Source organism: Lolium rigidum, chromosome 6 (genome assembly GCF_022539505.1).
Source record: "Lolium rigidum isolate FL_2022 chromosome 6, APGP_CSIRO_Lrig_0.1, whole genome shotgun sequence".
NCBI lineage: Eukaryota > Viridiplantae > Streptophyta > Magnoliopsida > Poales > Poaceae > Lolium > Lolium rigidum.
In genome coordinates, this window is record NC_061513.1 from 185,120,047 (window position 1) to 185,132,420 (window position 12,374).

The following is a 12,374-nucleotide window of genomic DNA, read 5'->3' on the forward strand; positions in this document are numbered from 1 at the left end:
TTTCCGGCACTAACCTATTAACAAGATGCCGAAGCGCCAGTTGTTGTTTTCTGCTGTTTTTTGTTTCAGAAATCCTAGTAAGGAAATATTCTCGGAATTGGACGAAATCAACGCCCAGGGTCCTATTTTTCCACGAAGCTTCCAGAAGACCGAAGAGATAACGAAGTGGGGCCACGAGGTGGCCAGACCACAGGGCGGCGCAGCCCAGGCCCTGGACGCGCCGGCCTGTGGTGTGGGCCCCTCGTGAGCCCCCCTGCATTGCCCTTCCGCCTACTTAAAGCCTTCGTCGCGAATACCCCTGTACCGAGAGCCACGATACGGAAAACCTTCCAGAGACGCCGCCGCCGCCAATCCCATCTCGGGGGATTCGGGAGATCGCCTCCGGCACCCTGCCGGAGAGGGGAATCATCACCGGAGGGGCTCTACATCATCATGCCCGCCTCCGGATTGATGCGTGAGTAGTTCATCCTTGGACTATGGGTCCATAGCGGTAGCTAGATGGTTGTCTTCTCCGCTTGTGCTATCATTGTTATAGATCTTGTGAGCTGCCTAACATGATCAAGATCATCTATTTGTAATGCTACATGTTGTGTTTGGTGGGATCCGATGAATCTAGAATACTATTTTAAGTTGATTATCAATCTATCATATATGTGTTGTTTATGTTCTTGCATGCTCTCCGTTGCTAGTAGAGGCTCTGGCCAAGTTGATACTTGTAACTCCAAGAGGGGGTATTTATGCTCGATAGTGGGTTCATGCCTCCATTGAATGCGGGATCGTGACGGTAGGTTCTAAGGTTGTGGATGTCTTGTTGCTACTAGGGATAAAACATTGATGCTTTGTCTAAGGATATTTGTGTTGATTACATTACGCACCATACTTAATGCAATTATCTGTTGTTTACAACTTAATACTTGGAGGGGTGCGGATGCTAACCCGAAGGTGGATTATTTAGGCATAGATGCATGCTGGATAGCGGTCTATGTACTTTGTCGTAATGCCCTGATTAAATCACATAGTAATCATCGTTGATATGTATTGAATCTTGATTTGTCAATTGCCCACCTGTAATTTGTTCACCCAGCATGTTAGTTATTGGAGAGACACCACTAGTGAACTGTGGACCCCGGTCCATTCTTTTACATCTGAATACATTCTACTGCAATTATTGTTTTTACTGTTCTTTGCAAACAAACACCATCTTCCACTCGATACGTTTAATCCTTTGTTTTCAGCAAGCCGGTGAGATTGACAACCTTCATTGTTACGTTGGGGCAAAGCATCTTGATTGTGTTGTGCGAGGTTCCACGTTGGCGCCGGTTTCACCTTGGTGTTGCGCCGCACTACACTCCTCCACCAACAACCTTCACGTGCTTCTTGGCTCCTACTGGTTCGATAACCTTGGTTTCATACTGAGGGAAACTTGCTTCTATACGCATCATACCTTCCACTTGGGGTTCCCAACGTACGTGTGCATCTACGCGTATCACTCCTCCTGGCTGGATGATTCTTGCAAAACAAAAATTGCCGATGGTTGTTAGTCGCAAAATCTATAATCTACCCTTTTGCCCTCGTATCCTAAACCTAGAGCTCTGATACCACTTTAACTGTCACGCCCGAGACCGGGCCTGGACGAGACAGCCGCCGCGCGCCTATAAACCGAGAGGCTTATACTCGTGCAAGGCTAAAAATGCAGGCTTAAAACCAGCACAGTGGATCTCGAGAAGCTCAAATACAACATATTACAACTTTATTTACAACTACACATGGGTTACAACTAGATTCTCTAACTCGCTTCCCACCCGCTGGTCGTGCCTAAACATCCGCCGACGAGGTCTTCTTTAATGACGACATCTGTATCTAAAAAAAAAACATAGGGGAGCTGATGAGTACGACAAGTCATACTCAGCAAACAGATTATACACAATCATACAAATTGTAAAATAGAAATGCTTTTCTGAAAACAAAAGGTGGTTAAAGTATTAAGCATATTAAAAAAACGCATGGTGCCACACATGAAAGTAAGTTTCCCTACCCGGGAATCACAGGGGTGAAATTCACACTTTTACACTCTGCGAGAGGGTACTCCGACATCGACGGTCCTGACTAGGTTGCGCTAGTCAAGCAGTGTTCTTATACCCGCTAAGACCCGGACACTCGACCTACGATGCCGGTCGCTCCTACGGATCCATCACCGACACGTTCCCGAACGGAGGCCGTCCCCGGCGGAGAACACGAGACAGTCCCATACCTGAGCTGTGATCGGTACAATACGTTTACCTTCGTAGCACCAAGTTTGCTCTTATAAAAACATGTATTTCTCATGTTGATCATTTTCTATCGATATTCGCGCTAATGCCCGATTCGTACCGGTGGCTCCAGCGGATCCATCACCGCGTAACGACACCGGCGAATTAGCCCACGAATATCTCCGATACCATCTACCAACTACTATATCATGTATTTAACAACAATATGTATTCTACAAAAATACACGAAGGGTATAAAACAGCTTGCCTCAAATGGATGATAATCCTTCTCGACAGATACCATAATCTATGACGTTAATGTTTTCATAGATCAAAGCTCCTCGTCTCAAAAGAAATCCAATAACAGTACTAATATTCGCTAGAACTAAAGATCGGTCCTCCACTGTGATTGGCAGCACCTCCACGCTATGATTCCGTCGCCTCCAAATTATAACGTAGGCTCGCTCTCTCTTTTTGCCTGGCTAGTTTACTAGTTCTCTCTAGCTACTCCGTCTAACTCTCGCCATGGATCTATCTAATGCATGATATCTAAAGAATGCAGTGCAGCTGCAGGAGCTATTTATAGAACGAAGCAGGGTCGGTTCGCTGACAAAATATCCCGCCGCTATAAGCCGACGCTGACTAAAAAATATCACTGCCGCTTACCGCTCTGCTAACCGCTCGAGGCAAAATATCAGCCGGCTGACATCCTGGCCGTGAGCAAAAGTAACTAGTCTATTGAACTGGTAAACATGCAGCGACTCCACGTACGGCTAAAAATGACTAAGCAACTCAGGCGCTGCCAACAAGGCATGCATGTCCACTAGAGCAAGGCCACGTTGCATCTCCAAGATTAAATATTTCAAACTTCAACAACACTAGGTCCAGTTCGGTGCTAATACTACACATCATGCTGGCTGATCAGCACTAATACATGCATGTACAAAACGCGATGCACTTCTACTTAGCTTGATCGATGCATTACTGCTACTCCTTGCATGCACAAACAAATCAACTTCATTTATTTATTGCATGCAAACATCTTATTTAAACACTAGAATTTAGCTAGACAAGATAATCTACAGCAAATTATCATTTAACACAAATTAATTAACAACTGGAAATTGGGGTTATCACATCCTCCCCACCTTATAAGAATTTCGTCCTCGAAATTCAGAACTAAACATTCTACTAACATCTTATACACAGTCTAGTATCCTGTGATCATACAAGCTAACACATATTCCAAAGCATGCTTATGAACTAACAAGAATAGCAGGCAAGAGATTCAATCAACTTTTACTAAGAACACATCCATGAGATGTAAAACCGCATGCAAGGCATATTTATTTTTTGCTAAAAGCATTTTTTATGACTATAGAAATCAAAGCGTTAGTATCCATTTTCCAATTACTTGCACAAAGCAAAACAAAAATTGCCGATGGTTGTTAGTCGCAAAATCTATAATCTACCCTTTTTCCCTCGTATCCTAAACCTAGAGCTCTGATACCACTTTAACTGTCACGCCCCGAGACCGGGCCTGGACGAGACAGCCGTCGCGCGCCTATAAACCGAGAGGCTTATACTCGTGCAAGGCTAAAAATGCAGGCTTAAAACCAGCACAGTGGATCTCGAGAAGCTCAAATACAACATATTACAACTTTATTTACAACTACACATGGGTTACAACTAGATTCTCTAACTCGCTTCCCACCCGCTGGTCGTGCCTAAACATCCGCCGACGAGGTCTTCTTTAATGACGACATCTGTATCTAAAAAAAAACATAGGGGAGCTGATGAGTACGACAAGTCATACTCAGCAAACAGATTATACACAATCATACAAATTGTAAAATAGAAATGCTTTTCTGAAAACAAAAGGTGGTTAAAGTATTAAGCATATTAAAAAAACGCATGGTGCCACACATGAAAGTAAGTTTCCCTACCCGGGAATCACAGGGGTGAAATTCACACTTTTACACTCTGCAGAGGGGTACTCCGACATCGACAGTCCTGACTAGGTTGCGCTAGTCAAGCAGTGTTCTTATACCCGCTAAGACCCGGACACTCTGACCTACTGATGCCGGTCGCTCCTACGGATCCATCACCGACACGTTCCCGAACAGAGGCCGTCCCCAGCGGAGAACACAGACAGTCCCATACCTGAACTGTGATCGGTACAATACGTTTACCTTCGTAGCACCAAGTTTGCTCTTATAAAAACATGTATTTCTCATGTTGATCATTTTCTATCGATATTCGCGCTAATGCCCGATTCGTACCGGTGGCTCCAGCGGATCCATCACCGCGTAACGACACCGACGAATTAGCCCACGAATATCTCCGATACCATCTACCAACTACTATATCATGTATTTAACAACAATATGTATTCTACAAAAATACACGAAGGGTATAAAACAGCTTGCCTCAAATGGATGATAATCCTTCTCGACAGATACCATAATCTATGACGTTAATGTTTTCATAGATCAAAGCTCCTCGTCTCAAAAGAAATCCAATAACAGTACTAATATTCGCTAGAACTAAAGATCGGTCCTCCACTGTGATTGGCAGCACCTCCACGCTATGATTCCGTCGCCTCCAAATTATAACGTAGGCTCGCTCTCTCTTTTTGCCTGGCTAGTTTACTAGTTCTCTCTAGCTACTCCGTCTAACTCTCGCCATGGATCTATCTAATGCATGATATCTAAAGAATGCAGTGCAGCTGCAGGAGCTATTTATAGAACGAAGCAGGGTCGGTTCGCTGACAAAATATCTCGCCGCTATAAGCCGACGCTGACTAAAAAATATCACTGCCGCTTACCGCTCTGCTAACCGCTCGAGGCAAAATATCAGCCGGCTGACATCCTGGCCGTGAGCAAAAGTAACTAGTCTATTGAACTGGTAAACATGCAGCGACTCCACGTACGGCTAAGAATGACTAAGCAACTCAGGCGCTGCCAACAAGGCATGCATGTCCACTAGAGCAAGGCCACGTTGCATCTCCAAGATTAAATATTTCAAACTTCAACAACACTAGGTCCAGTTCGGTGCTAATACTACACATCATGCTGGCTGATCAGCACTAATACATGCATGTACAAAACGCGATGCACTTCTACTTAGCTTGATCGATGCATTACTGCTACTCCTTGCATGCACAAACAAATCAACTTCATTTATTTATTGCATGCAAACATCTTATTTAAACACTAGAATTTAGCTAGACAAGATAATCTACAGCAAATTATCATTTAACACAAATTAATTAACAACTGGAAATTGGGGTTATCACAGGATTATTCTTGAGGATGAACAACTAAGCTGTTATGGATGAATTGGTCGATGGATGAATTGTTTCCATGGAACTCTTCCTTTTATATGGCTGGGCAGTGCTTTGCTTGGTCGACAGCAAGGTTTTTGGGCTGTGGTGACTAGCCCTGGTGGCTGTGTGTTGTTGAGCATGCATACAGCCTTGTGAGCTATGTGCTAGCTTCTATTGGGTCTTGCTCCAAATCTGGATCAGCTCGGCTGATTCGTGTATATCTGCTCTTGGTTATTATTTTCTACCACTTGGTTCAAAGCATTACTTCTGTTTTTGTTTGTGTACAGGTTAAGGAAGATCAAAATGATCCATATGATCAACATGATCAAGTGAGGATGAAAAATAGCTAGGGTTTTAGCATAGGGTGCTTGTAATTTCCTTTTTCTTGTTTAATTCAAATTCACATTGTTGCAATATAAATGAATTATGTAAAGACAATGTATGTGTGTATGATTATCAATAAAGCTCAAGTTTCTCTAGATTGAGCTTGTATTAATTTATTTCCACTGTCTTCTATTTTTAATTGCATTGTTATATAATTATTGTTTGAATTATATAATGCATTATTACATTTGAATTGTTTGAGTTTGAATTTGAATTCAAACTCATTGCATTATTCAAGATTCAAATCAAATGATGATCAACTTCTTTTCAAAACCCTAAATCAAAAGAGATCATGTCAAAGTTTATCGCACTCTCAAAACCCTAAATCCTAGATGGTGTCGAGAGAGAAACTTGATCCCCCTTAGATGTTTTATGCAATTAAGCGCGAAATTTTCCCAGATTTTATGATGAGATACACATCCCTTTCCTAAATCTACCCTGCAACTTTCTAGAATCCTGAGATGTTACAGGAGGTCACCCGTGCTCGGACTCGTACTCGCGTGCATACTTGTACGCACCCACGCATGTACGCGTTCGTCCTAGATCGTTGGCCAATGGATTGGTCGCTAACTTAAAAGTGCGGGTATGCTAGCTTGCTTTCCATGACGAGTACAACCTTACGAGGGCACTAGACAGATAGTGCGCTTCGCCGCGCCGCCTGCCTAATGTTTGCACATCGTAGCCGTAGCAACCTATCCGTTGGAAGTTTAATCGGGTTTTAACACGGTGTACCAGTTGTTTGGTGTAAGAGCAGGTAATTGCAAAATTGCAGACCAGACATATGGAAACCAATAAGATTGCTATTGACATAATTGTGTTAAAATGCGCTGGATAAACATACCAAAATGTGCATTGCAGATTATCAATAATTGCAGCAGAACCACGACCACAACAAACACTAATTCTTGAAATAACTTCACAAAAAATAACTACGGTGTAGTTGACCACGACTCTAAATTGCAAAGTGATGTACTACTAACTTATGAATTAGATGCAAGGCAAGTTGTTGAAAGACGGGGGGCCCTTAGCCCCTTAATGTCATCAAGGAGTAAAGATCTCATTAGCCATCGTATCACTTCACCTACAAATACACCTCGTCATCAAGCCTGAAACTTCCACTTGTACTTGATTGATCTTGCAACCTCTATCTGCTGTGAGGTAGGCCCCAAGGCAAGAACTTGCGGAGATGGATGTTGGTCAAGTGGCCAAAGCAGATGTGTCTCCGCTTCAATAGGGGCACCCAAACAACAATATCAATGTGTTTATATCTATACATATGAGGATTTTAGTATGCTTTGCAATTTCTTGGCGTTGCAAAGATGTATTATACATTTGTTAGTATGAGGTTAAAAAATGCCCTGAAAGGTAGATCACAAAGTTTATTTCTAAAAACAGCCTTATGCGTTGGTACATGCCCTCCACCAATAAAACTTTAGTGTCTAGAGCATTAAATAAATAAAATATCTAAAAAAGGTTAACCCAAATGCAAGCTTACATTTGCACGAAACTAACATGTAAAGTAACTAATCACGTGAGAGGCAAAACGACATGATGAGAAACAAACCAGACACAAAACATTAATTGACGAAAGCTCCACTTCACGGTTTATATACTGGCAATCAAAATACTTCCTAAGTCCCATAAAAGTATTAGACTAATCTAAGACAAGTTTCATAAGACGGAGGAAGTCCATAAAAAAGATTATTGGGCACTACAAGATTCTAAGCCCTAAGATCGTTTGAAGGAAAATAGCAAAGACCAGATGGTTCTATTGCAGATTGCAAATTGACTTTCATGGGATGGAAACAGGAAACGTTCAGAACTTTCCGGTAGAACGCCCGAATGAATATTTGTAATGTGACACACACATCGATTCAGACAGAAATCATGAAATCAGAACGGCAAAAGCTACTCCCTAGTACACAAACCAAAGGAAGGAGCAATCGATGGGCAGTACAATTACACGTTGGACTGAACTTTCAGTCCTTGTCAAAAGCTGACGGAAATGATCTTTCTGATAGCGAACCCGCGATGCAACAGCAGAGACCTGAAGAGTGGAGAGTGGACACGTTTCGCTGAGTCGGGTAGCTCGACCGATCACTCCTGCTGCTTTGCGGAGGCAAGGAAAGGGCAGTCTTGCGGCTGGGGGTCAGTAGCAGTTGATGCCGACACCGTAGCCGCTTCCTTCAGCCTACCGGCGAGCGCCGCCGCTTCCTCCTCCTTGGCTCCCTTTATAAGCCCGGCGAGAAGCTCCCCTGGGTCGTAGAACACCTCCACGTCCTCCGCCCGCAGCTGCTCGTCCACCTGCGCACACGTATAGTTGACAGTCCAATCAGTTTCCGCGAGTACATATACCAAGATCATTCCATGTTGAATTCAGCGGACATGGTGCGTACCTTGAGGACGGCGACGCCGTAGAACTCGACCTTGTCGCCGGTGGGTGCGTGTCCCTTGTAGGGTCCCTCCATGTGACCACTGGTAGAAAAATGGCCTTTAGTCGCGGTTCGCAACTGCCATTAGTCGCGGTTGATTAAGCGCGACTAAAGGCCCAAAGGCCCGTCCACGTGGGCGGCTACCGTGCGCCTGGGCGAAGGACCTTTAGTCGCGGTTGGTGTCCCCAACCGGGACTAAAGGCTATTTCGTTAATTTTTTTAATTCATTTGGATTTCTAAATTTTTTTCACTCCGTTTTTTTTCTTTTTTTTTCAGAATTTCTCTTATTTCAGTTATTTGCATAGCTTAGTCTCTATCTCTAACTACACTTATCTCTAGTCAAATTACTTACTCTTGGTCAAACTTCCCGCTCGGTCACCCATCCTCCCACTACTCCACCTCTAGCACGCTTAACATCCGAGTTCCATTCCGTTCGCATCCAAGTGCTTCGCGCGCATGTATGTGATAGTAGTATCATATCAATCCTATTAACATGTTGATCGATGTCACATTTCTTTAGTGTTTGAATTTCAAATAATTCTTTTAATAAACAAAAGTAATGATGTAATAATAATATTGAATAAATAAATAAACATTAACTTTTTAATTTGTATTATTTTTAATTTTATTAATTAATTAAATATTTTTTTTGCCAAATCTAAAATCTAAAAATTTGAAAATCTAAAAATTGGGTAAAAATGATAGTAATCTTTATGCAGAATGAAATTATTAATTTTAGGTTTTAAAAAATTAAAAAAATATATAATACATAATTTATAGAAAAAACTAAAATCTTCCTGCTTTTGTATTTCCATTTGGAATTTTGAGAATTTAAAAATTAGCTAACCGGGTAAACCTTGGCGAATTCGGATGTAACTTTTTCCCAGGATTTTTTTGATATATTATACGTTTTTTTCGACGTCGTATGCAAAAGTTATTGCGGTTTTTACCATTTTTTAAACTTTTTTTGCAAAAAAAGTGGAAATTCGAATTTCTTAATTTCTCCGAATAGTAGGTTGCATAACATACAAGAATCTGAAAACAATTTTTTTTTTGAATTTTCTATCATTTTCTTTTGTATTTTACAAATCAAAAAAAGGCGATCCACGGGGGGAGGGTGCAGGGTGCGTGGGAGTACAGAAACTCGGAAAAACCTTTAGTCGCGGTTGGTGTCCCCAACCCCAACCGCGACTAAAGATTTTTCCGCCGGCCGCATCCTTCCATAGCCCTTTAGTCGCGGTTGGTGTTACCAACCGCGACTAAAGGGGTACCCTTTCGTCGCGGATGGAGCATTAGTCGCGGGTTGCCTCCCGAACCGCGACTAAAGCCCCCTTTAGTCGCGGTTCGAATATTTCCGGGACTAATGGAGGTGGACGGAAGCCTCTTTTTTTACTAGTGGACCCCAGTGCCGGAACTTGAAGGCGATGACCGGCGGGCCCGAGTAGACCTTGACGACCTCCCACGCGAAGCCGCGCGGGAACGCAGAGCGGAAGAGGTCGTGCGAGGACTCGAAGGTCTCGGCGGCGGCATCGTAGGCGCCGGTGGCCGGGAGGATCGGGCTCGCGAGTAGCACGTTGTAGCTTCCCACGGCCAGCGTCTCCTCCCCGGTGAGGGCGCGGCCGCCGTTGACGGAGAGGGTGAACCTCCCGGGGCTGACGGACTTGAAGTCGGCGAGGCGGGCCTTGTGCGAGAGCTCCATCTCCCACGTCTTGATCGCGTTCTGCACCGTCTCCTCCAGCGACCCCTCCGGCCACTCCTGCGTAGCAAGGGGACAACGGTCAAGCATACGTGTGATGCATGCAGATGCAGAAGCATCCGCAATTATAATGTAATTAAAAAGGAATCGATTCATGCACACGACAAATTAGGAGCCGTTTCTTCCGACTGATGAGGGACATGATTCATGGGGCGCGCGTGAAGATCGAAGAAGGACGTACCTGCGTCCTGCCAGACTCGAAGAGGCTGTTCACGGCGTCGTACGTCGGCGGCGCGCCGTGCCGCCAGACGGTGTTCTTCTCGCCCTCGCCGGCCAGGTGAGACCTGTACCTGTCGCCGCCAGAGGAGTCGCCCGCTGGTGCCGCCATCGTCGTCGGACGCGCGCGTTGGGCTCTGAACAGCGTGGAGACTGGAGTACCGTGGGTTGTCTGCTTGCTCTCGTGTGTGCGCTCGCGGTTGAATGGGATTATGCGGTAGATGGGTGTTTAATAAGAGATCGGAGCGAAAATGGGCTCGCACCAGCGCGTTCCAAACGACGCCGGCTAGTTTTCGAGTCAATAGAATCGCAGGCAACTCCGTGCCAGCCCCTTCGTCAGGGCATGAATCGGGTGTACCGGCGCCCCGCGAGTCGGAGCCAGGGCGCCGCTACCACCACGACGCCGTGCCGGAAAATCTCCCGCCACGATGCCGCGCGGGAAATTCTCCCGCCACGACACCGCGCGGGATGTTTCCCGCCTCGTCGGCGGTCTATATTATCTCTCCTCCCCCGCCATTGCTGCAAAAATCCTAGAAAATAGCACAATGTGGGATTCGTGGGACGAGGCGACGCTTGAGGCGGCCGTAGAAGTCGTGGAGGTGGACCCGTAGCTCGCAGAGTACGAGGCGTGGGAGGAGGCGGCGCTAGCGGCAACCTAGATGCCTATGACGCGGACGAGCAGCAGGGCCAGGAGGCGGAGCGGTGGCGCCAGGAGGCGAAGCTGCGGCAGCAGGAGGAGGAGAACCGGCTGGCGCTCAAGGAGGAGAAGAACCGGCTGGCGCTCAAGGAGGCGGAGCGGCTAGAGTTCCAGGAGACGCGGCGACGGCGGGAGGCGCTGATCCAGCGCCAATGGGAGGCGCGCCAGCAGAAGGGGTGGGAGGAGCTTGCGCTGCGGCAGTTGCAGCGGGAGGAGACGCAGTGTCAGGATGAGGTCTACGAGGGGCGGCTTTTGGCGGAGATGCAGCTCCGGCACCGGCTATAGAGGCAGGAGTTGGATCACCGTCGGCGGCGGGAGGAGCTGGAGCAACAACTGCGTCAGGAGGCGGTGGTCGCGGATAGAGCCGTCTACTTGACGTTCGTGGCGGAGAGAGCTACGGGGGATCAACGATGGAGGAGCAGCGGAGAGACCAGGGGAGAGAGAATTGGAGAGAGCTCCGGTCGATCGTTCACCTCCACAGAGCCGGGTGGCCAGTAGGTAGTAGGCTAAGCAGGTTTCAAATGTCATTCGGGGTCGAGGAGTGAATAATGTTTTACTCGGATTTGCCCGAAAATATTATTCATTTCTCGATCATGAATGACATTAAAATGAAACTCTACGTATAAATATTTAGTTTATGTAAAAGTATTCTATCGGGCCGCCTGTTTGGGGGCGCCGGTTTAGGAACAGCTCCCCAAATAGAGGATGCACTGTCGGCGCCCTTTATACGAAAATATCGACGCCTCTGCCGGCAACTATTTAGGGGCCGTCGATGAAGATGCTCTGACTAGCCAATATTCTTCCGCTTCTACCCTATTCTCCCAATAACGTTCGGATGTATCCCTCCATACCGGTATTTAGGGGTAATATTGTTCAGCGTTGGGGCCTAGGCGGTTAACCATTGGGGCAGATTGATCGTGCAAACACTGTTTTGTTCTAGTTCCGCGCGATGATTAATGACAGAATACTAGCAGTCAGACCCTTTCATGCAACCCGATGGGCGTTTTTTTTCGGACGGGGCTTGCCTGCGGCCCGCTCATGCACCGATCCGTGCGGCGCGACTATTTCCTAAGAGCATCCCACTCGTTGGCACTCCACACGCTCAAATCCGGCGAAATTTTCGTCCGAATTGGAGGAAGATTTGGCTTGGGGAGGAGTAGTTTCCCAGTCGTGTGCTCCCCAAGCGGCGTTTCTCGGGGAAAAAGAGGATGGCTCGGGGAATCCGGACGAAAGAGGAGACACGTGGGCGTGGGCGGTTGGTTTAGCTTCATCCGGAGTCCCCGGGAGACCCCGGGAAACCGAGGATGGCATG

The 12,374-nt window shown here is 46.0% G+C and overlaps 1 protein-coding gene across 1 annotated transcript; it reads right to left on the minus strand.

The window, feature by feature from the left end:
- Window positions 1–8,058: 8,058 nt before the first annotated feature.
- On the minus strand, window positions 8,059–10,477 carry LOC124668465 (pathogen-related protein-like). Its single transcript, XM_047205597.1, has 4 exons — window positions 10,331–10,477; window positions 9,795–10,149; window positions 8,358–8,452; window positions 8,059–8,265 (listed from the first exon to the last, which is right to left on the minus strand). Exons 1-4 carry the CDS (start codon window positions 10,475–10,477, stop codon window positions 8,059–8,061), a joined length of 804 nt encoding a protein of 267 aa, XP_047061553.1.
- Between the last annotated feature and the right edge of the window lie 1,897 nt (window positions 10,478–12,374).

Bases quoted from the DNA above. Each gene is read 5' to 3' on its own strand.
- LOC124668465 (XM_047205597.1), bottom strand. From the start codon at position 10,477: ATGGCGGCACCAGCGGGCGACTCCTCTGGCGGCGACAGGTACAGGTCT. The intron at 8,453-9,794 runs GTCCACTAGTAA...CCGCGACTAAAG, and splicing joins CTTCAAGTTCCGGCACTGGG to GCCATTTTTCTACCAGTGGT. The intron at 8,266-8,357 runs GTACGCACCATG...ACGTGTGCGCAG, and splicing joins ACGGCGTCGCCGTCCTCAAG to GTGGACGAGCAGCTGCGGGC.